General features: G+C 44.0%; 1 protein-coding gene across 1 annotated transcript; it reads right to left on the bottom strand.

Moving 5' to 3' along the window:
* Nucleotides 1-14,883: 14,883 nt before the first annotated feature.
* On the bottom strand, nucleotides 14,884-17,811 carry cac3 (Proproteinase E). The gene is made up of 8 exons (NM_001141364.1): nucleotides 17,762-17,811; nucleotides 17,475-17,563; nucleotides 17,278-17,375; nucleotides 16,978-17,106; nucleotides 16,624-16,760; nucleotides 15,446-15,588; nucleotides 15,120-15,272; nucleotides 14,884-14,979 (listed from the first exon to the last, which is right to left on the bottom strand). Exons 1-8 carry the CDS (start codon nucleotides 17,802-17,804, stop codon nucleotides 14,962-14,964), a joined length of 810 nt encoding a protein of 269 aa, NP_001134836.1. The 5' UTR covers nucleotides 17,805-17,811; the 3' UTR covers nucleotides 14,884-14,961.
* Between the last annotated feature and the right edge of the window lie 3,572 nt (nucleotides 17,812-21,383).

The raw sequence follows: 21,383 nt of genomic DNA, 5'->3' as shown, positions 1-21,383 counted from the left end.
CTCTGACAATAAGTGACCTTACCTTAGCATCCACAGTGAATGTAGGCCAGGCAACATCAAATGATCAGTGTATGACGGAATATTACTGCTCTGGCATGGGTTTTTAAAATGTTGTTTTCACTAGGTAAAAAGTAGGCTAATGACTGTCATAAACTTTTTTTTTTTTTTTTTTTGCTGGATGAGAGTAGCCTCAGTCAATCTCAGAACAGGCCAAAAAGAAAAATAGTAAATTAACCAGGCTTAACCAAATCACCTTGATGATTTCAAAATGTTTTTTTTCTTCAAACATCTAAAAAAGGCCAGTCTATTAGAATATTTGCTGCCTTGCACTTTGATTGAGAATAGACTAGGGTTGGCCTATTCAAATAACGGAAATTATAGAAGTTTTCACAAATGTTTGCACCTTTAATTCAGGCCTTATACAGGTGTAGTCTATCCAGAATGTCTTTTGTAAAATCAGTTGAGTGGGTCAGTGTGCACATTTGTGCGTAATGTTCTCTATTTCTCTTCTGAATGGAGGAAAGCTGCTCTCTGGTGGTAGCTTGTGGAAAGTGTATAGGCTACCCAGTTCCCAGTAAGACGTTTCTGTGGGTTAAGCCAAATCATGAACAACTATTATAGAAAAGAACAACAGTATAACGTGTTGTGGGTTAATGTATTCCTAAGATCGACATAGGCCTACTTGATCATGTTTTCCACCACAGGACCATAGGCAATACACTTTAATATATCATAGATAGGCCTATCATCTGATTAATGTTTGATATGGCCTGGCTTGTTCATGACTATAAGATAGACACTACTATCATGGTGACACTTGTACTATGGCTCTGACAGTATGTGACAGTTGAATAACCTGAATAATACAGGAGTGAAGGGTTTTACTGTCATTATCACAAAAAAGGAACATCTAAAACATTATAGTCTTACAATACCTCTTTATGTACAAATATATTATGCCATAGACTATGAATAAAAATTGGCTAATCAAATCTCACTCACTAATTTTCATTGTTTTACCATCCTTGTGAGGACTTCTGGTCCCCACAAGGATAGTAAAACTAAAACATACACTCTCACACACACACACACACACACACACACACGTACGCATCCACGCTCACACTTCGACCAATCTACTGTATCTTTATGATACAGATAACACAGCATATTACTTTTGAATGTAAAGGAACAAATATTATTTTATGTCTTGGTAAATGATTATACAGATATCATAATTCTTTGTTATTCTTAGAGAGCAATAAAATGATGCCATAAAAAATTGTGTGCCAGCATGTAAACAGGTTCATTGGGTTTGTGGAAAGGGCACCAAACTATTATCTAAGTTTTTGCATTTTGATCAAGAAAACCACCCCCGTTGGACTTAAGACTAGGGATATGAAAAGAGAACTGTAGCTACATTTTCCTCCATGTTGTACAGTAAAAATAAATAAAAAATAAACAAACCCATATCAAATCAACATTCAATATTGGTTGATTTTTGATTGACTTGTTATTAAGTAGCAGCTGGTCCCTTGCGTCAATTGTTGATTTTTGATGAAATCTAAGTAAAAATTGGAAAAACATTTGTTTATTACTGCATGTTGCAGAGAGGAAGGCTATAATGTATTTAGGATAAGGTATCCATGTCCTTGTTTGTGCCATCATACACTTAGTATACAAAACATTAACACCTGCTCTTTCCATGACATTCCAGGTGAAAACTATGATCCCTTATTGATGTCACTTGTTAAATCCACTTCAATCAGTGTAGATGTGTAACGGCTGCCGTGAGAGAGAGTGGACCAAAACGCAGCGGAGTTAGTGTTCATCATATTTAATTAAGAAAGAACACTATACAAACAAAACAAGAAAAAACCGACAGCCAAACAGTCCTGTCAGGTGAAACACAATGACAGAAACAATTACCCACAAAACCCCAACGGAAAAACCTGCACTTATGTGTGACTCCCAATCAACAACAACGAACTTCAGCTGTGCCTGATTGGGAGCCACACACGGCCCAAAACAAAGAAATACAAAAACATAGAAACAGAACATAGAACGCCCACCCAATGTAACACCCTGGCCTAACCAAAATAAAGAACAAAAACCCCTCTCTATGGCCAGGGCGTTACAGTACCCCCCCAAGGTGCGGACTCCGGCCGCAAAACCTGACACTGAAGGGGAGGGTCCGGGTGGGCCTTCTTACGGCGGCGGCTCAGGTGCGGGATGTGGCCTCTGCCCCACCCTTGGCGTTGCCCTCTTAGGTGGCGCACCTGGCCGCGCCGAAGGTCTGGTGGGCGACCCTGACTTCGCCCGGCTGGCGGGCGACCCTTGTTGCGCCCGGCTGGCGGACGACCCTGGCTGCGCCCGGCTGGCGGGCGGCGATGGCTGCGCCCGGCTGGCGGGTGTCCCTTGCTGCGCCCGGCTGGCGGGCGACCCTTGCTGCGCCCGGCTGCCGGATGACCCTGGCTGCGCCCGGCTGGCGGGCGGCGATGGCAGATCCGGACAGGCGGGCCAGTCTGGCAGATCCGGACAGGCGGGCCACTCTGGCAGCTCCGGACAGGCGGGCCACTCTGGCAGCTCCGGACAGGCGGGCCACTCTGGCAGCTCCGGACAGGCGGGCCACTCTGGCAGCTCCGGACAGGCGGGCCACTCTGGCAGCTCCGGACAGGCGGGCCACTCTGGCAGCTCCGGACAGGCGGGCCACTCTGGCAGCTCCGGACAGGCGGGCCACTCTGGCAGCTCCGAACAGGCGGGCCACTCTGGCAGCTCCGGACAGGCGGGCCACTCTGGCAGCTCCGGACAGGCGGGCCACTCTGGCAGCTCCGGACAGGCGGGCCACTCTGGCAGCTTCGTACAGGCGGGCCACTCTGGCAGCTCCTGACTGGCGGGCGGCTCTGGCGGCTCCTGACTGGCGGGTGGCTCTGGCGGCTCCGGACTGGCGAGACCCACTGGAGGCCTAGTCCTGGGAGGTGGCACAGGATGGACCAGGATGGGGAGACCCACTGGAGGCCTGGTCTGTGGAGCAGGCACAGGACGGACCAGGATGGGGAGACCCACTGGAGGCCTGGTCCGTGGAGCAGGCACAGGACAGACCAGGATAGGGAGACCCACTGGAGGCCTAGTCCTGGGAGGTGGCACAGGACGGACCAGGATGGGGAGACCCACTGGTGGCCTGGTCCTAGGAGGAGGCACAGGACGGACCGGGTCCAGAAGACGCACTGGAGGTCTAGAGCGCACGGCCTGCACAACCCGTCCTGGCTCGATGCCCAACCTCCCCCGGCAGATGTTAGGAGCTGGGATGTACCGGGGACACCGTGCGCTTTATCGCATAACACGGTGTCTGACCAGTACTGCGCTGCCTCCTGTAAGCACGGGGAGCTGGCTCAGGTCTCCAACCTGACTCTGCCACACTCCCCGTGTGCCCCCCCAAATTATTTGGGGGGGGCTGCCTCTCGGGCTTCCTGCCCAGCCGTGTTCCCTCATACCTTTGGTCCTTTTCTCCTGCTGCCTCCACTCTTCTGAGTGCCTCTACCTGTTCCCATGGGAGGCGATCCCTTCCGACCAGGATCTCCTCCCAAGTGTAGGATCCCTTGCCTTCCAGGATGTCCTCCCATGTCCAGTCTTTTCTCTCCCTGGTCCAGGATTCTTGCTCCTCCTGGCGCTGCTCCTTCCTCCGCTGCTTGGTCCGTTGTTGGTGGGTAATTCTGTAACGGCTGCCGTGAGAGAGAGTGGACCAAAACGCAGCGGAGTTAGTGTTCATCATATTTAATTAAGAAAGAACACTATACAAACAAAACAAGAAAAAAACGACAGCCAAACAGTCCTGTCAGGTGAAACACAATGACAGAAACAATTACCCACAAAACCCCAATGGAAAAACCTGCACTTATGTGTGACTCCCAATCAACAACAACGAACTTCAGCTGTGCCTGATTGGGAGCCACACACACGGCCCAAAACAAAGAAATACAAAAACATAGAAACAGAACATAGAACGCCCACCCAATGTAACACCCTGGCCTAACCAAAATAAAGAACAAAAACCCCTCTCTATGGCCAGGGCGTTACAAGATGAAGGGGAGGAGACAGGTTAAAGAAGGATTTTTAAGCCTTGAGACAATTGAGACATGGATTGTGTATGTGTGCCATTCAGAGTGTGAATGGGCAAGACAAAATATTTAAGTGCCTTTGAATGGGCTATGGTAGTAGGTCCCAGGCGCAGAAGTTTGTGTCAAGAACTGCAACGCTGCTGGGTTTTTATCGCTACACAGTTTCCCGTGTGTATCAAGAATGGTCCACTACCCAAAGGACATTCAGCCAACATGACACAAATGTGGGCCAGCATGGGCCAGCATCCTTGTGGAACGCTTTCTAAACTTTGTAGAGTCCATGCTTTGTAGAGTCCATGCTTTGTGGAGTCCATGCTTTGTAGAGTCCATGCTTTGTGGAGTCCATGCTTTGTAGAGACCATGCTTTGTGGAGTCCATGCTTTGTAGAGTCCATGCTTTGTGGAGTCCATGCTTTGTAGAGTCCATGCTTTGTGGAGTCCATGCTTTGTAGAGTCCATGCTTTGTGGAGTCCATGCTTTGTGGAGCCCATGCTTTGTGGAGTCCATGCTTTGTAGAGACCATGCTTTGTGGAGTCCATGCTTTGTGGAGTCCATGCTTTGTAGAGTCCATGCTTTGTGGAGTCCATGCTTTGTGGAGTCCATGCTTTGTAGAGACCATGCTTTGTAGAGTCCATACAAGTGTAGTTCAGTTCAAAGCTACATGCCACACAATTCATTGGTGACTGATTTGTGATTAATGGCTTTTGTAATTCCTAGCCACACAACCAACCAACTCCCAATCAATTGAAAATGCTCAATCAAGGTTATTCTCGGTTATTCCCAATATATTAGTTTTTTTTGTGCTTACGATTTTTTTTTTTGCTTTTGATAATGTTATTTTCTCTATATAGTATTAAATAGTAAAGACAATTGAAAATGTCTTAAATAATGGTATTAACAACTGTTTTGACTCTAATAACAAACATTTTTGGTTGGACAGCATACTGCTATCTGTTTTGATCTGACATGTGAAATTGAATTAGCAAAACACAAGGTCATCTGCTGAAGCTTTTGCTGATACTCTTGCCCCAAAATATTGCTCAGGCTTCATAAGTAACTTTAACATTTTAATGCTTGACTGTACAGTATCATAAGCAACTGCAACATTTACCTCCAAATCCTTGATTTACGGGGACCAAGCACAACAACGATTGCCTCAATCTTTCTTATCTGTAGTCCGATGACATCATACAGTGGCTAGGACAGTAACTAATGTTCTTATCATCATGTCATGGTGATGCCCATTGCCCACTGATGAGAATGTCATAAAAAATACAGCTTATCACAATAGTTTAATCCCTATCTCACAGATTGTTACTATTACTACTGCAATGCCAATAATACAAACAGACACCCATTTAATTGCCCCTGGTAGGTGTTCACCTGCTATATTTGCTCCTATGTGGGGAATAATGACCAGATATGCCTAATGTAAGTGTGACAGTTACCTTTGAGCTTGATTCGAGTGAAGTTACAGTGTCTCAATCAGTAAGACTTTCACTTTGTCAGTATCTTTTTTAAATGTATCTTTTATGTTAAGGACTGGCACCGTCAGACTTATCCTATCCCAGATCCTGTTCTCTCAAAAACTATATGTGTTTGAACTTTATTGGTTAGAAATGTATTTTGGATTACATACTAGGTCAAGGATACGCCTCTTAGTTGGATTATGACACAATTAAAGCTTTAAAATCAAGTTGTAAGGACTGATGACAACGGAGACGAGAAGCAGGTAATGACAGCGGTGATTGAGTCCAGGTGTGTCCAATAATCGCTGATGCGCGTGACAGGGAAAGGCAGGTGTGTGTAATGATGATTGCAGGAGTGCGCAATGCTGGGGAGCCTGGCGCCCTCAAGCGCCAGGGGGGAAGTGCGGGAGCAGGCGTGACACAAGTGGCAAGTTGTATGCCAAGGAAGTGATTCTTTTGAGGTGCCCTCTCAGTGTCAAGCCTCCAGGCAATGTACAGTATTCAAATGTTTGTAGACTGTCACACGATAAATGTCCTTGCACTCTTCTGAGTGCACGCATTATTTCAATTTCAAGGACCACTTTAAAAAGAAAGTTACACACTACATATTATGAAATGTGAAGGGTGAAGGGAGGTTGAGTATCTGCTACCCTATAATACACATACTTTTACACAGGGTTTATGACAAACAGGTAACATCAAGTACTACAGTACCTTTTCATGTGAGTGGATTTTACAATTCATCCAGTCATTTATTAACCATGCATACTGAAGCAATTCGTTTTTTCCATATGACTTAAGGAGTCCCACATTCTATGGGAGGTACAGCTGAGCTGTGGCATAACCTTTACCCGTCATGGATTGGCCCTCCACCCACGCTCTAATAAAATATTTATTTGGTAGGATTAAAACTGAGATTACTATATGATCATTTACAATAAAGTGTGCTGAAACGTTACCATGCTCAACATTTTTGGTCTGTAATGATCTATTTTTCTGAGAGGTCTTATGAAATTATATATTCAAAATAGCATTTAATCTGAAATGGTTTTATTTAATTTCTCCGGTAATGTACTATTATGGAATGGTGGTTAATGATTGCCCAGAGGGCCTTTAAGTTGACACTGCGTAGTTATCTGCCTGCTGCACTGGCACTGTAGTCCAGGCAGGTTCAGAGAGTTTTCCTCCTTATCACCAGGGGCCACCAAGCCCTATAGTACTCCATTAGTTGTCTATAAAGCCATAAACACTCTCAGCTGATAGAACTCGTCTCAACTAGTTTACCCTAAGAGGCTGTGGAGAGAAAGGTGGTATCTGCAGTCAAGGTCACCATGAAGGCCTACCACACTGCCTTGGAGTGATGGAAAACAATTTAGCCGTATCAGCACGCACAGTCACTCTGTGAACTCGACAGAGTTTCTCCCTCTTCATTTACCTTTTCAGGTTTGGGATTAAAGGTCAACTGCCTCTTAGAACCAACTTCTCTGGTTTGAAACGGCCTATGTGGCATGGATTTGAGTCAGAAAATGTGTCAAATTTGACTACGAAGTGTAAATAGGATAATTTTGGTCAGTCTTGTCCAAAACAAAGTTTTGTAAGTGAGTTCGTCAAGACTTACTGGAGGGTTCGGTATGGATTAAGATGATGCCCACTTACTTGGACCATTGCCCACTAACACGAGAGAAGCAGCTGTGCTGATTTCACTCCATCAGCTGCGTGTGCACTATCCAATCATAGCAGCCAGAACCTCCAGACAGTGAGACAGACCTTCACATTATGCTGTGCCTTAGGCTTGTTTACTTAAGACAACATGTCGCCAATGTTATATTGAAATAATCCTTGGCTTTAAGCCCTTTATGGAGTGGCAACTTGCTGATGTGCTTGATAGTGTCAATCACTCGAGTCTGCCACTTTTTGGGGAAAATGGAGGATTGAGACGATCAGAGCACACTTGTATACACACTGCAACTTGTCAATATTCCAAACCCATTCACAAGCATCTTGTGTCCCCCCGCAACCTGTAAAAAATAAAACATCACCGAAGCACAAACGTTGCCACTCGCCAGAGAGTTAATGAGCTGATTGTGGCTTGGCTGCTCAATGTGCCTGCTAGCTACTACTTTCTAACTTCATTGACAAACACAGAGTTGGAACTTTGCTAGCTAGCAAGTGATTTTGTGCATAGTTTGGGATTTTAGGATAGTTTGACAGATTATTATTCTCAGAAATCAGTCCTGAACGCGCAGCCAGACTTTCCCGACTCGATAGACTGTATTCAGTGCACTGACTAGTTTTTAATCGACATGTTTTTACTTGAGAAATACTGCACCAAACACCTTAGCTAGATGTAAATTTGTGCGACTAAGACCTACTCAGCAAAAACATCTAAATTAATGACAGATTTCTTGATTTATCTTAGATTAATTCTGACTATTTTAAGGAAGTGACTATTTTGTTACTATGGTGACAGGAGGGACAAACAACATAACACTCCCACATCATACCACACCCCCAAGACAACTCTTGTTTGACTTCTGTCATGGCCACTAGCATTTCTTAATGAGCAATCTTCAAAACTTGTCCAAATCAGGAAGTGCATCCTCCCTTTAAGGTTTATGAAAAGCCTTCTGTACCATAATATCAAACCATATTAATATACTGCAGCGATCGGTGAGCTGCTCAGATAGCTGATGCTTAAAGTTAGTGAGGGAGATATAAGTCTCCAACTTCAGCGATTTTTGCAATTCGTTCCAGTCATTGAGTTGAGCTAACATTCATGTTGTTCATGCACTCATTCATGCACTCTATCAGATTGGCTGTGACAATTTCAAACTGTGGACTGACAGCATCATCCTAAACAGTAGGGAGTCCCCACACGGTGACTGTACTTGCCAGTCTCATACGGATAACAGTCCTTAACACTTTTTTGAATCAAAATATTCTGAGAGCAGTGGTGATTTTAGCATGTAAATCTTGGTGGGGCAAAGAAATTACAACAAGTGGGATGCCAGCAAAGCCACTACACAACACAACACTAAACAATACATTAATTGCACTATAACGGTGACAAACGGTGCCCAAAACCTCTTAGGGCCTACATAAAGCTGTCCCAACAGCAGTCCCAACACCTTACCCCTGCTACACCTGGCTATCAGCGGAGCCTTGTCTGGCAGCGAAACAGTTCATTCAGCCTCATTTACTGCCTTTAAAAAACATAGCTGATATGGCTGACTTACTGAAGCAAATGTGGTATCTAATGACAATTTAGATGTACAAACTATGGCGTAAGGGGACGACAAGCGGATAAGAGGCAATCTGTAATTTCGATTAAGATATTAAGGAGTGAGCTAGGACGTACGTAGTCAATATAACAATTTTTTTATTTTTTTATTTCACCTTTATTTTACCAGGTAGGCCGGTTGAGAACAAGTTCTCATTTACAACTGCGACCTGGCCAAGATAAAGCAAAGCAGTGCGACAAAAAAACAACAACACAGAGTTACACATGGGATAAACAAAACTACAGTCAATAACAATAGAAAAATCTATATAAAGTGTGTGCAAATGGAGTAAGAAGGTAAGGCCAGAAATACTGGTGTGCAAAAGAGCAAAAAAAGTAAATAAAAACAATAGGCCATAGTAGCGAAGTAATTACAATTTAGCAAATTAACACTGGAGTGATAGACGTGCAGATGATGTGCAAGTAGAAATACTGGTGTGCAAAAGAGCAAAAAATGTAAATAAAAACAATATGGCGATGAGGTAGGTAGTTGGGTGGGCTATTTACAGACGGGCTGTGTACAGCTGCAGCGATCGGTGAGCTTCTCAGATAGCTGATGCTTAAAGTTAGAGAGGGAGATATAAGTCTCCAACTTCAGCGATTTTTGCAATTCATTTCAGTCATTGGCAGCAGAAAACTGGAAGGAAAGGCGGCCAAAGGTGGTGTTGGCTTTGGGGATGACTAGTGAGATATACCTGCTGGAGCGCGTGCTTCGGATGGGTGTTGTTATTGTGTCCAGTGAGCTGAGATAAGGCGGAGCTTTACCTAGCAAAGACTTATAGATGACCTGGAGCCAGTGGGTCTGGCGACGAAAATGTAGCGAGGGCCAGCCGACAAGAGCATACAGGTCGCAGTGGTGGGTGGTATATGGGGCTTTGGTGACAAAACGGATGGCACTGTGATAGACTGCATCCAGTTTGCTGAGTAGAGTGTTGGAGGCTATTTAGTAAATGACATCGCCGAAGTCGAGGACCAGTAGGATAGTCAGTTTTACGAGGGTATGTTTGGCAGAGTGAGTGAAGAAGGCTTTGTTGCGAAATAGATTCTAGATTTAATTTTGGATTGGAGATGCTTAATATGAGTCTGGAAGGAGAGTTTAACAGTCTAGCCAGACACCTAGGTATTTGTAGTTGTTCACATATTCTAAGTCAGAACCGTCCAGAGTAGCGATGCTAGTCGGGCGGGCGGGTGCGGGCAGCGATCGGTTGAAGAGCATGCATTTAGTTTTACTAGCATTTAAGAGCAGTTGGAGGCCACGGAAGGAGTGTTGTATGGCATTGAAGTTCGTTTGGAGGTTTGTTAACACAGTGTCCAAAGAAGGGCCAGATGTATACAGAATGGTGTCACCTGCGTAGTGGTGAATCAAGGAATCAGCCACAGCAAGAGCGACATCGCTGATATATACAGAGAAAAGAGTCGGCCTGAGAATTGAACCCTGTGGCACCCCCATAGAGACTGCCAGAGGTCCGAACAACAGGCCCTCAGATTTGACACACTGAACTCTATTTGAGAAGTAGTTGGTGAACCAGGCGAGGCACTCATTTGAGAAACCAAGGCTTTTGAGTCTACCGATAAGAATATGGTGATTGACAGAGTCGATAGCTTTGGCCAGGTCGATGAAGACGGCTGCACAGTACTGTCTTTTATCGATGGCAGTTATGATATCGTTTAGTACCTTGAGCGTGGCTGAGGTGCACCCAATTTGAAAGTCGCTCTGGATAAGAGCGTCTGCTAAATGAGGTAAATGTAAATGTAACTGTTACGCCATGATGGCAGAACCATAGCTACAGTGAGGGAAAAAAGTATTTGATCCCCTGCTGATATTGTACATTTGCCCACTTTCAAAGAAATGATCAGTGTATAATTTTAGTGGTAGGTTTGTTTGAACAGTGAGAGACAGAATAACAACAAAAAAATCAAGAAAAACGCATGTCAAAAATTTTATAAAATGATCTCAGGAGGGATTTTGTCCCACTCCTCTTTGCAGATCTTCTCCAAATCATTATGGTTTCGAGGCTGACGTTTAGCAACTCGAACCTTCAGCTCCCTCCACAGATTTCTATGGGATTAAGTTCTGGAGACTGGCTAGGCCACTCCTTTGTTGCCTTGGCTGTGTGTTTTGGGTCATTGTCATGCTGGAATACCCATCCACGACCCATTTTCAATGCCCTGGCTGAGGGAAGGTGGTTCTCACCCAAGATTTGACAGCACATGGCCCCATCCATCGTCCCTTTGATGCGGGGAAGTTGTCCTGTCCCCTTAGCAGAAAAACACCCCCAAAGCATAATGTTTCCACCTCCATGTTTGACGGTGGGGATGATGTTCTTGGGGTCATAGGCAGCATTCCTCCTCCTCCAAACACGGCGAGTTGAGTTGATGCCAAAGAGCTCCATTTTGGTCTCATCTGACCACAACACCTTCACCCAGTTGTCCTCTGAATCATTCAGATGTTCATTGGCAAACTTCAGACGGGCATGTTTATGTTCTTTCTTGAGCAGGGGGACCTTGCGGGCGCTGCAGGATTTCAGTCCTTCACGGCGTAGTGTGTTACCAATTGTTTTCTTGGTGACTATGGTCCCAGCTGCCTTGAGATCATTGACAAGATCCTCCCGTGTAGTTCTGGGCTGATTCCTCACCGTTCTCATGATCATTGCAACTCCACGAGGTGAGATCTTGCATGGAGCCCCAGGCCGAGGGATATTGACAGTTATTTTGTGTTTCTTCCATTTGCGAATAATCGCACCAACTGTTGTCACCTTCTCAGCAAGCTGCTTGTCGATGGTCTTGTAGCCCATTCCAGCCTTGTGTAGGTCTACAATCTTGTCCCTGACATCCTTGGAGAGCTCTTTGGTCTTGGCCATGGTGGAGAGTTTGGAATCTGATTGATTGATTGCTTCTGTGGACAGGTGGCTTTTATACAGGTAACAAACAGATTAGGAGCACTCCCTTTAAGAGTGTGCTACTTATCTCAGCTCGTTACCTGTATAAAAGACACCTGGGAGCCAAAAATCTTTCTGATTGAGAGGGGGTCAAATACTTATTTCCCTCATTAAAATGCAAATCAATTTATAACATTTTTGACATGCGTTTTTCTGGATTTTTCTGTTGTTATTCTGTCTCTCACTGTTCAAATAAATCTACCATTAAAATTATAGACTGATCATTTCTTTGTCAGTGGGCAAACGTACAAAATCAGCATGGGATCAAATACTTTTTTCCCTCACTGTACATATGACTCCTAGCAGGAGCTGGTGATCACCAGCAGAGGGTGATGAATGACCGGTAAAAACACAAATCAGACTCACTGCAAAACGTTAACATACTGTATATTCATATTTCCGAGATGTGGTACATCTGAGGTGACTTTACTTTCTCTCATAACAAAATAACATAATTTAGCCTAGCAAGAGCACAATGTAGCAGTTACAAGTTAGGACTAACATTTCTCCTTGTTTGTCCAGTTAAATCATAGTGTTCTGAGAACAGCCCTGGCATTGTGCAGCCTACCTCCTTTTGTCCCAGCAGCAGGCTGCATCCCCACGAGGTACAGTATCTGCCCCCCCAGCCCAAACTCATCCAGACATCTGCATACACACACAATCCGCAAGCATGGTTGAGGAGAGGCCATGAGAAACTCTAGTCATTGCTTCAACCAGCAGAAATTCACCTCAGATCAATCCCCATAGAGATCCTATTAATTCTATGTCAGTCCCGTTGTGTGTAGACTTATAGCCCAACCAGCTGTCACATGACACCTCAGGGCATGTTTAAATTTTCCGTCCAATGATAAAATGTTTTCCATGTGGATGTGGGCATACTGTACTGTATACTGTTGTAGTTATGTATGTAGCCTATACTGTGGAGTTTATCTCTGGGAAAGTAATGCTAAAGGGTAGTTAGGTTACCACAGAAAAAACAATATAGGCTAGCTACTAGGCATATAAATTACTGTATAGGCCATTGTCATCCCAAATAGAATCCTGCATGGAGCTATAGGATCAGGCCATGTAGCATAATAGTGCTGGGAGCACTGCAGGTTACACAGAGGCAAAGGTTTAATTAAAGTGACATCACCACACCGCGGTTAATGTTTGGTCCTGATCACAGGGTTCTGCCTGAGTAGAAAACGGCTGACTGGAAAACAGAAGGCCTTTTGACGGTAATCGTTTCACACATTTCACATAGGCCTGCTCAGCAACGCGTTAGAAAAATGTTATATAATGGCAGGGAAAAAAATAAACGGGAAGGGGTGGGGCCGAGGGGGTGTATATTTTCCACATCATCCCATGTTTGATCCAACCAGTGGCGAGTTGTAGCAATTTGAAGTCAAGGTTAGCCATCACCACCAATTTATCCACTTCCCCCCTCCCATACTCCCCGACTACACTCTTTTCCCGCCCACTCTATGGCAGGGTGCCGACGCTGCCACTTCTCTGGCCTCGGCGGTGATTTATCAGCAATGCTCTCTCGAAGGCGCTCTATATGGACGGCCACTTGTTTATCTCAGATCACGCAGAAAAAGAGGAATGAAGCCGTGACCCCGGAAGGGTGGCCAGTCAGTCACCACTTCCACTTTTTTATTTAACCTATTATTTATCCAAGCAAGTAGTTAAGAACAAATTCTTATTTACAATGATGGCCTACCTTGACCAAACCCTAACACAGATGACACTGGGACAATTGTGCGCCTCCCTATGGGACACCCAATCATGGCCAGTTGTGATACAGCCTGGAATCGAACCAGGGTCTGTAGTGACACCTGTAGCACTGAGATGCAGTGCCTTAGACCGCTGCGCCACTCAGGAGCCCACTCGGGTCACTTCTTCTCCAGGAATGCAAAAAAACACAAATAAAACTCACTCAGACAAAAGTAACGCTGACAGGTACAGTTTCTTGATACATTCACATTAAAAGTGTGATTGCAAATGTTCATGGAGTGTGAATATGTGCTAATCTCCAGTAAACCTACTGATGAACAGTGCCATAATTAAGCCTACATATGAGGACACCGAGGGCCGGACCTCAGTAATTGTGGGGTCTCAACTTACTGTTGAGAGTTAGAAGAGTAGAAAACACAAGGTGCAATTTTGAAACTTGGTTGTGCATCAGCAGTTTTCCTCTTGTTATGTCACTCACTGAAAGTCACTGAATTAGCCCATGTCAGTAAAACAATAATTTGATGGGTAAATAGTTAGTCTAGCCAGCTATCTAAACTTGTAGTAGCCAAATCATGGCCGAATTACCAACAGGGCATGCAGGGCATGTGCCCAGGGGCCCTGACCTCCAGGGGTCCCTCATTTGATTTTGTTAGTCACTCTCACTCAGATATCATATTAGCAAGGCAAAATGTGTAGAATTGCAGGACATTTGTATTTTAAACTGCAAAAATCTCTCCCTACCCAATGGCAAATAGAATTGCAGGAAATTCACTGTAAAACTTTTTTTTTAAATCTGCAAACTCATTTCTTTACTTTTTGATAATAAAATACTTTTTCTGCTAACAGATCCCTCTATACGCATTAAACTTTAGTTTTTAATCCCGGTGCCGTGTTAATGTGAGTTCATGTATAGCCACTAATTGTATAGCTAATAGTTTGTGTTTGTAGATTGACTGAGGTGAATGAAGCTACAGTAACCAATGTGATAATGCATTTTTTTAGAGTTGTATAGAAGTGCAGTAAATGGGCTTCAACTTCTTTAACATTTATTAGATGGACCTCAATAAAACTCAGACCCTGGTTACAGCCCTGCTGATGAAGGGTTTTGTGATAGGCTACACTCAAATATTGAGGAAGAAAACGTGCAATTTAGACTGCTATATCTAAAAGCCCAAGGTAGCAAAATATTAACTAACCCCAGCATGTGACCACAAGGTCATCATTATTTTCACATGACCTATTTCCCCCATCCAAAATATTCCTCACCACAGATATAGCCACTGAAGTCTGCTATTCCTCTCCAAACAGGCTCAGACTCCCGCCCCACTTTATAAAGAACACAGAAGGGGTACAGAATCTGAACCATGGGCATGTGATTTATTGGGCAAAATGTATTCAAGATGGCCATCTGCCAGCCTCCGAGATACAGTCGGATCCTTAATAGTAAAGCATTGTCTGAGGAGGAGACAAGAAAAACATGTTTTGTGTGTTACAAATCATGTGTAACTTTGTTGTGCGTTACACAGATCTGAGAACAGTGGGTGAGCATGTTATAGGTCAGAGGTGAGAGGGAACTGTATTGTTACATGACTTACATTGCTGAGCCAGTCAGTAAAGGCTGAGATGCGGGTGAAGACGGTTGGTTTCTTCACCTCGTTGCAGACGCGAGAGGACACAAAGCTGGTCACGCCCTGGACGTACCACTTACCATCAGCACCCTTACAGTTCAGAGGACCTCCAGAGTCCCCCTGCAGACAGAGATAAGGGCATGGGGGGGCATGGGGGCGGGGGGGGGGGATAAGGCGAGAGACAGAAAGTGTTTTACAAACGTTGGTTATTATGTCATACAGGTTATGGTGAAAGTAATATTACTGTATTATCGTAGGAATATGATCTCAAGATGTTTTGTTGCCTCACTCACGTTGCATCCTGACACTTCACCCCCTCCAGCACAGATCATGGTGTCCTTCACCACCATTCCCCACCAGTCACTCTGCCTACATACACTGTTCCCCACCACGGGCAGCAGAGCCTGCTGCAGCTTATCAGGCATGGGACCATGGGCTAGAACAGGACAGGGAGGGTTCAGTTAGACACTATACACTGGAACATAAACACAGGCCTCAGATGTAGGATCTTAACTTGATCACTGTTTTGTTGCTGAGAATTTTCCTGCACAGCAGAAAATCCAAACTTGTAGTGTATTCGAGGTTTAAAAAGGCTTCTAAAGTTTGTAAATTCCACTTTAAAATATCGGCCTTGATTTGCCCTAATGAAAAATGTATCAACCCCTACAAAAAAATGTCCAATCATTTTAATTCACATGATAATTCACATTTCCTGTTGCTGCAGGATTATTTTCCTGCTATAGCAAACTGGCCCAAATTATGATCCTACGTATATCTGTATACAGTACATTATGTCTATGTATCATATTCACTAACAGGCTTATATTGTATATGTCCACACCCCATATATCTTAAAGGGATAGTGTGAGATTTTGGCAACTAAACGCTTTTTCTACTTACTCAGTCAGATGAATTCATGGATATCTCTGCGTGCAGTTTGAAGGAAGTTGTAGGTAGTTTCGTGAGCCATGGCTAACTAGCGTCATGCTGTATGATATATAAAAACGGTATCCATAAATTCATCTGAATCTGGGTAAGTAGAAAAGGGGCTTGATTGCAAAAATCTTGCACTATCCTTTTAAAACTGTTGTGTGGCTTAACATAAACAGGCAAATATAGCCTTAAATTAAACTTCACATGTCACAAGCCCACAGTATCCACACAGCCAAACATATATAAAAAGCCATTTACCAGACCCTTTTATCCAAAGCAACTTTCATATATATATATATATTCATATATTTTTCATAGGGGTGGTCCCAGCAGCAATCAAACCCACGATCCTGGAATTGTGAGCACAATTCTCTCTCTCTCTCTCTCTCTCTCTCTCTCTCTCTCTCTCTCTCTCTCTCTCTCTCTCTCTCTCTCTCTCTCTCTCTATATATATATATATATATATATATATATATATATATATATATATATATATATATATGTAACACAGAGAAGAATGATGTATGTGATATCTTACTGTAGAGGTTTCCCCAGCCAGAGATGAAGCATGCGTCTCCATGAGCAGGGATCTCTCCTGCCTCGGGGAGGCAAGCCAGACCAACGTTCTCATTCATGATGGGAGCCTTGTCCAGTTTCAGCAGGGCGAGGTCATTTCTGTGAGAAAACAAAACAAGTTGTTGTAGTCATCCACATTCATGCTAGTTTGCATATTATGGTTACAGTGGCGATATCCTATGTTGTTCTTGAAGACATAATGTTGCTATTGGTGGTTGTGGTAATAGTGGCATTAGTTTTAGTTGTGGTAGTGATAGTAGTAGCTAGCTGTTGCTGTGTCCTCAGCATTGTTTTGGTCTATCAGATGGATACTCACCCAGCGGCGACCATGTTGATGTCCCAGTCGGGATGAACCAGGATACGCAGCACGTCTCTGATCTGCTCAGTTCCCTCCTGTACACTCTGGTCATGCTCTCCCATCACCACACGGTACACGTCTCCAGGCCTGCATGGGGAGGACACGCCAAACATCACAGAGAAACATGAAGTTCTCTTTAATGACATCTATACTTTCCCAATATTCTGCTTCACATTCGTGACCTCAATTACCTCTTTTTACTCACATTCTCTAGTAATACCTCACTCTTCCATTCTCTGGGCCAATACTGGCACTCACCATACGCAGTGTCCAGCAGTCAGGACCCAGCGAGAGCCAATCAGAGTGCCCCCACAGGTGTGATGCCAACGGCTGCCATGCTTCACCTGCATTGAAATCTAAGGATACAGATGCACAGACAGTAAAACAGTTAAAGACAAACATGATGAATGTATGGTTCAATGGACTTATACAGGGAAGTAATTCACTGTTTTCACCTGCCATGGCCAGCTATGGGCGCGGGCATCCTCTCCATTCACAATCCTGATGGTGTTGGGCTCGAAGGTGGGAGTACCACAACCGTATGCTGAGAAACATGCGGTCCACGGTTAGCAGCATGATATATTTGCACACAGATGTTTTTGTGACAAAATGTTTTTTGTGACTTTTATCCTACAGTGAAACAAACGTAAATGGACATAAATGGCCATGTCAGAAGTGATGATGATATGGTTGTATTAGCATCATGCTGTTCTTAGTGCTCAGAGGCAGGTGTGCTACTCACCGTAGGCTGCCAGCAGCAGCAGGAACACCAGTCTCTCCAGCATGGTGGCAGTCTGTCAGTAATGTGGAGCTCTGACCCACAGCAGTGAGCTCTTATAGTCCTGTCTGTTTGTCACTACCAGGCCCAGCCTCAGACGCTGTGACCAGCCCAGGCTGTCTGTGGAGCACTTATCGTGTCATGTTGCCAATATTAGCTGGGAAGAACCTCCTGTTCCCCAGGTGCTCACCTGGCGCTAACCTGTACTGTACTGTACTGGAGTTGCAAACGGAAAATGCTGGCAGGACAAAGGAGAACGGAAAAAGGGATTTAGGGGGACAGGTCATAGCAGAGAGAGGTTAATGTGAGGGGGACAAACTCTTATCAAAAAGTTTACACAGTTTACCAGAGGTGGGTAACAGGGATATATACACTGTAACCGTCATATACTGTAGATACCGAGTACCTTACTGTAGTTGACCAAGTTTAATACAAGAGAATCAATCGTGTGACAACCTTATCTTTCTTTAATAAAAAAAGTGGAGTATGTCTAAGTCGGGGCCGCGCTCCCGGTGAATCTGGAGCCACCTCTTTACACCTCTCCCAGACAGTATCTTTTCCTCCTCAGGGGAATTAGCAGTGTTCTCTAGAGGGGACAGCACACATCCATACATTTCCCCTTTAAAAGAAGCACAGCGAATCCATATTGGCCTGAACAGCTAAAAGGTTCTGTTTGTTTTCTCGCTGCGTTATAATAATTCTTCAAGGCAGATATTTTGTTCACTGATTTGTGGAGCAGACACATGATATAAGAAAGGTGTATTTTGTAATGTACATGTTCTGTTAATGTTAGGCACATTAGGCAGGTATAGACAATAGGGAAACATTTGACAGACTTATGATTGATGATAGCTCCGTTCTGCCTCTCTCTCTCTCTTTCTCTCTCCCTCTCTCTCTCCCTCTGTGTCTGTGTGTGACATGTTACCTGTCTATTCTCCATATATTAGACTGTACATTTGCGCAAGAGTTCCATCTGACTTTCATCAGAAAGTAACAATTCCTCTCCAGTGCTGAAACGACTTGTCTATCCATAACCTTCAGATTTTTTTCCTCTATTAGGGCGACCTTCAGAAATACTTCGTAAATCAAAGCGTCCTAGGAGAGAAACAGCTAGCCAGCTAGCCACAGTAGCTTGTCTGATCGATGTCCACTCGTAACTTAAGACAGAGATAAATGATCTGCCTTCAACCTTCACAGTGTAAGGCCAACTGACCAAGTATATCTGCTAAGTTTCTCAGATATGACAGGAATATGCAGTTAGGTGCCCAGAGACTGCAGGGGAAATCATTTCGAATGGACAGCTTTGATCCATAAATCAGATAAACTGGTGAATATCCTGTTTCCTGTTATTTACATGAGGGATATCAGCCATTATTGTAAGGCTAGAACATGGTATAGGGAATAAACCAGCTACTCATTAATTAATGTGTAAAACAACAGACGTTTGCCCAGAGAGGAAAGGGGTGAAACATCAAATTCTTGTTTAAGAAGGATTGGGAATTATATTTGGCAACAGGGACAAATACAACCATGGTTATGTGTTTAAGATACATTTTACAGGATTTGGGCCCATATCTTCTAATCATGCCTCATAGGCATGAATTCATGTTTATAACTGAATCCTTGGTATCCTTGATGTCCTGTTCCAGGTATGCTGTAATGTACACAAATATATTTCAACATGATGGATGACTCAATTAAAATAAAGTGGCGAATTCAACCTTTTCCATTTAACATCTTCTCCTCCTTACATCAATCCATCACCGTCCATCTTCAGGAATGCCCTAGCTTACTGCAGATATTTCAGATATAAACACAATCAGCCCCATTTCCCATGAAGTGTTTCATCCTGTCTTTTTTATAGAAACAAATTGATTCATTTGTAGCTTTGCCACCATCCCCTCCATTTGTCTGTGTCTATATCTGTGTATGTGTACAGTAGCTCTCTGATGAGTACCACCAGGCTAAGGGTCTGTGTGGATGGAAAAGCAGAGTAAGATGGCAGCACCATCATGACGGCTCCAGTCAGAGTGTGTTATGTCTAGTTGAGGCTCTGTGAATCACATCTGTCAGGCTTGCCAACAGTTTCCGATCACATTTTTTTTTTACATTTAACCCCGCCCCCCCCTTCTCGCTGTAATTTCGCTCCCTCTCTCCCCCCTCCTGTTTCTCTCCCTCTCTCCCCCTCCTGTTCCTGGTTATTGAGAGCTCAGAGTTTTGGAAAGTCTGAGTTGATCCCTCAGGTTTGGTTTTGTGCAACCTGAGCCCACTCCAGCCCTTGCTCCTCTTCTCTTAGCCCACTACACTACATTTGCCAAACATGGAACTTATTATTTCTAATTACTACCACCAATGTTGGCTTGAGTTTATCAATGAGTGGATCTGAAATACACTCTTAGAAAAAAAGGTGTTATCTAGAACCTAAAAAGGTTATTCGGCTGTCCCCATAGAAGAACCCTTTGAAGAACCCTTTTTGGTTCAAGGTAGAATCCTGTTGGGTTCCATGAAGTGCCCTTTCTACAGAGGGTTCTACATGAAACCCAAAATGGTTCTACCTGGAACCTAAAAGGGTTCTCCTATGGGGACAGCCAAAGAACCCTTTTGGAACCCTTTTTTCTAAGAGTGTACTTCAGGACATCCCAACTCAATTGTGCTTGACTGACCCTACAAATGAACAATTTAAAGTGTTTTAAAGAGGGAATGATCAAGTGTGCTAATGCCATGCATTGGAACTGTGCTGTAGGGGGATTATAATAAATGCTGTCTTTTTGGCAATCTGCCTAGTTTGTCACAGTGAGTAAAATTCAGTAATATCACATTTTCTTATCCTATTGAGTATAAACCGTAACCCAATTAGCCATCATTTCAGAAACACCTGGAGAGCTATCCACACTAGAGCTAAAACAAACACAGGTTAATTGCCTTATCTTGCCTCAATGCCTTCTTTCCCCTAAAATGTATTTTGTTATCTTATGTCTTGTTCTGATTGCAGCTCTGTGGTGAGGTCATTGGGAGGCAGGCAGAAAAGACTACAAAGAAAGTGGGGAAATGTTGTCTGTCATGGGCTTTCAAGCCAAGTAAACAAGAAATTGAAGAAAATAACAAACCCATCATGCCCTCGTCTGATAATTGGCACGGATACATGAAGGAAAGGAAACACAGACCCAAATAAACACACCCTCCCTCTGGGCCTACAAGTGGGAGCTTCACCTCTACAGTTCGGCTTTCTCTACACCTCTCTCAATTCAATTGAATTTACATTCAAAGTGCTCTCTCTCTCGCTCTCTTTTCTTTTGTTCCCCCCTGTGTCTGACAACACAACCACTCCACCCTGTACCTTTCCCAGTTATTGTCCCCCACTGGGCTGGTCTGAAATGGGTGTTTTCACTCATAACTGGCTCCATTTGGGAATCTCGAGGCTCCTGTGGCGACACTTTTCAACTTGATTAATTGCCCTCCAACTCTCCCCCCTCTCCTCTTTCCTCTCTCCCCTATCTTCGGTGGAGCCTTAACTAAAACCTTGTTGGACAAATTAAAAAACGGTTTAGTCTGGGTCTCTGGCTTGCAAAATTAACCCATAAATACA

This window comes from Salmo salar, chromosome 23 (genome assembly GCF_965601325.2).
Source record: "Salmo salar chromosome 23, fSalSal1, whole genome shotgun sequence".
Taxonomy (NCBI): domain Eukaryota; kingdom Metazoa; phylum Chordata; class Actinopteri; order Salmoniformes; family Salmonidae; genus Salmo; species Salmo salar.
Note: the sequence above shows the minus strand (reverse complement) of the source record. Positions and strands in the feature narration are given on the sequence as shown.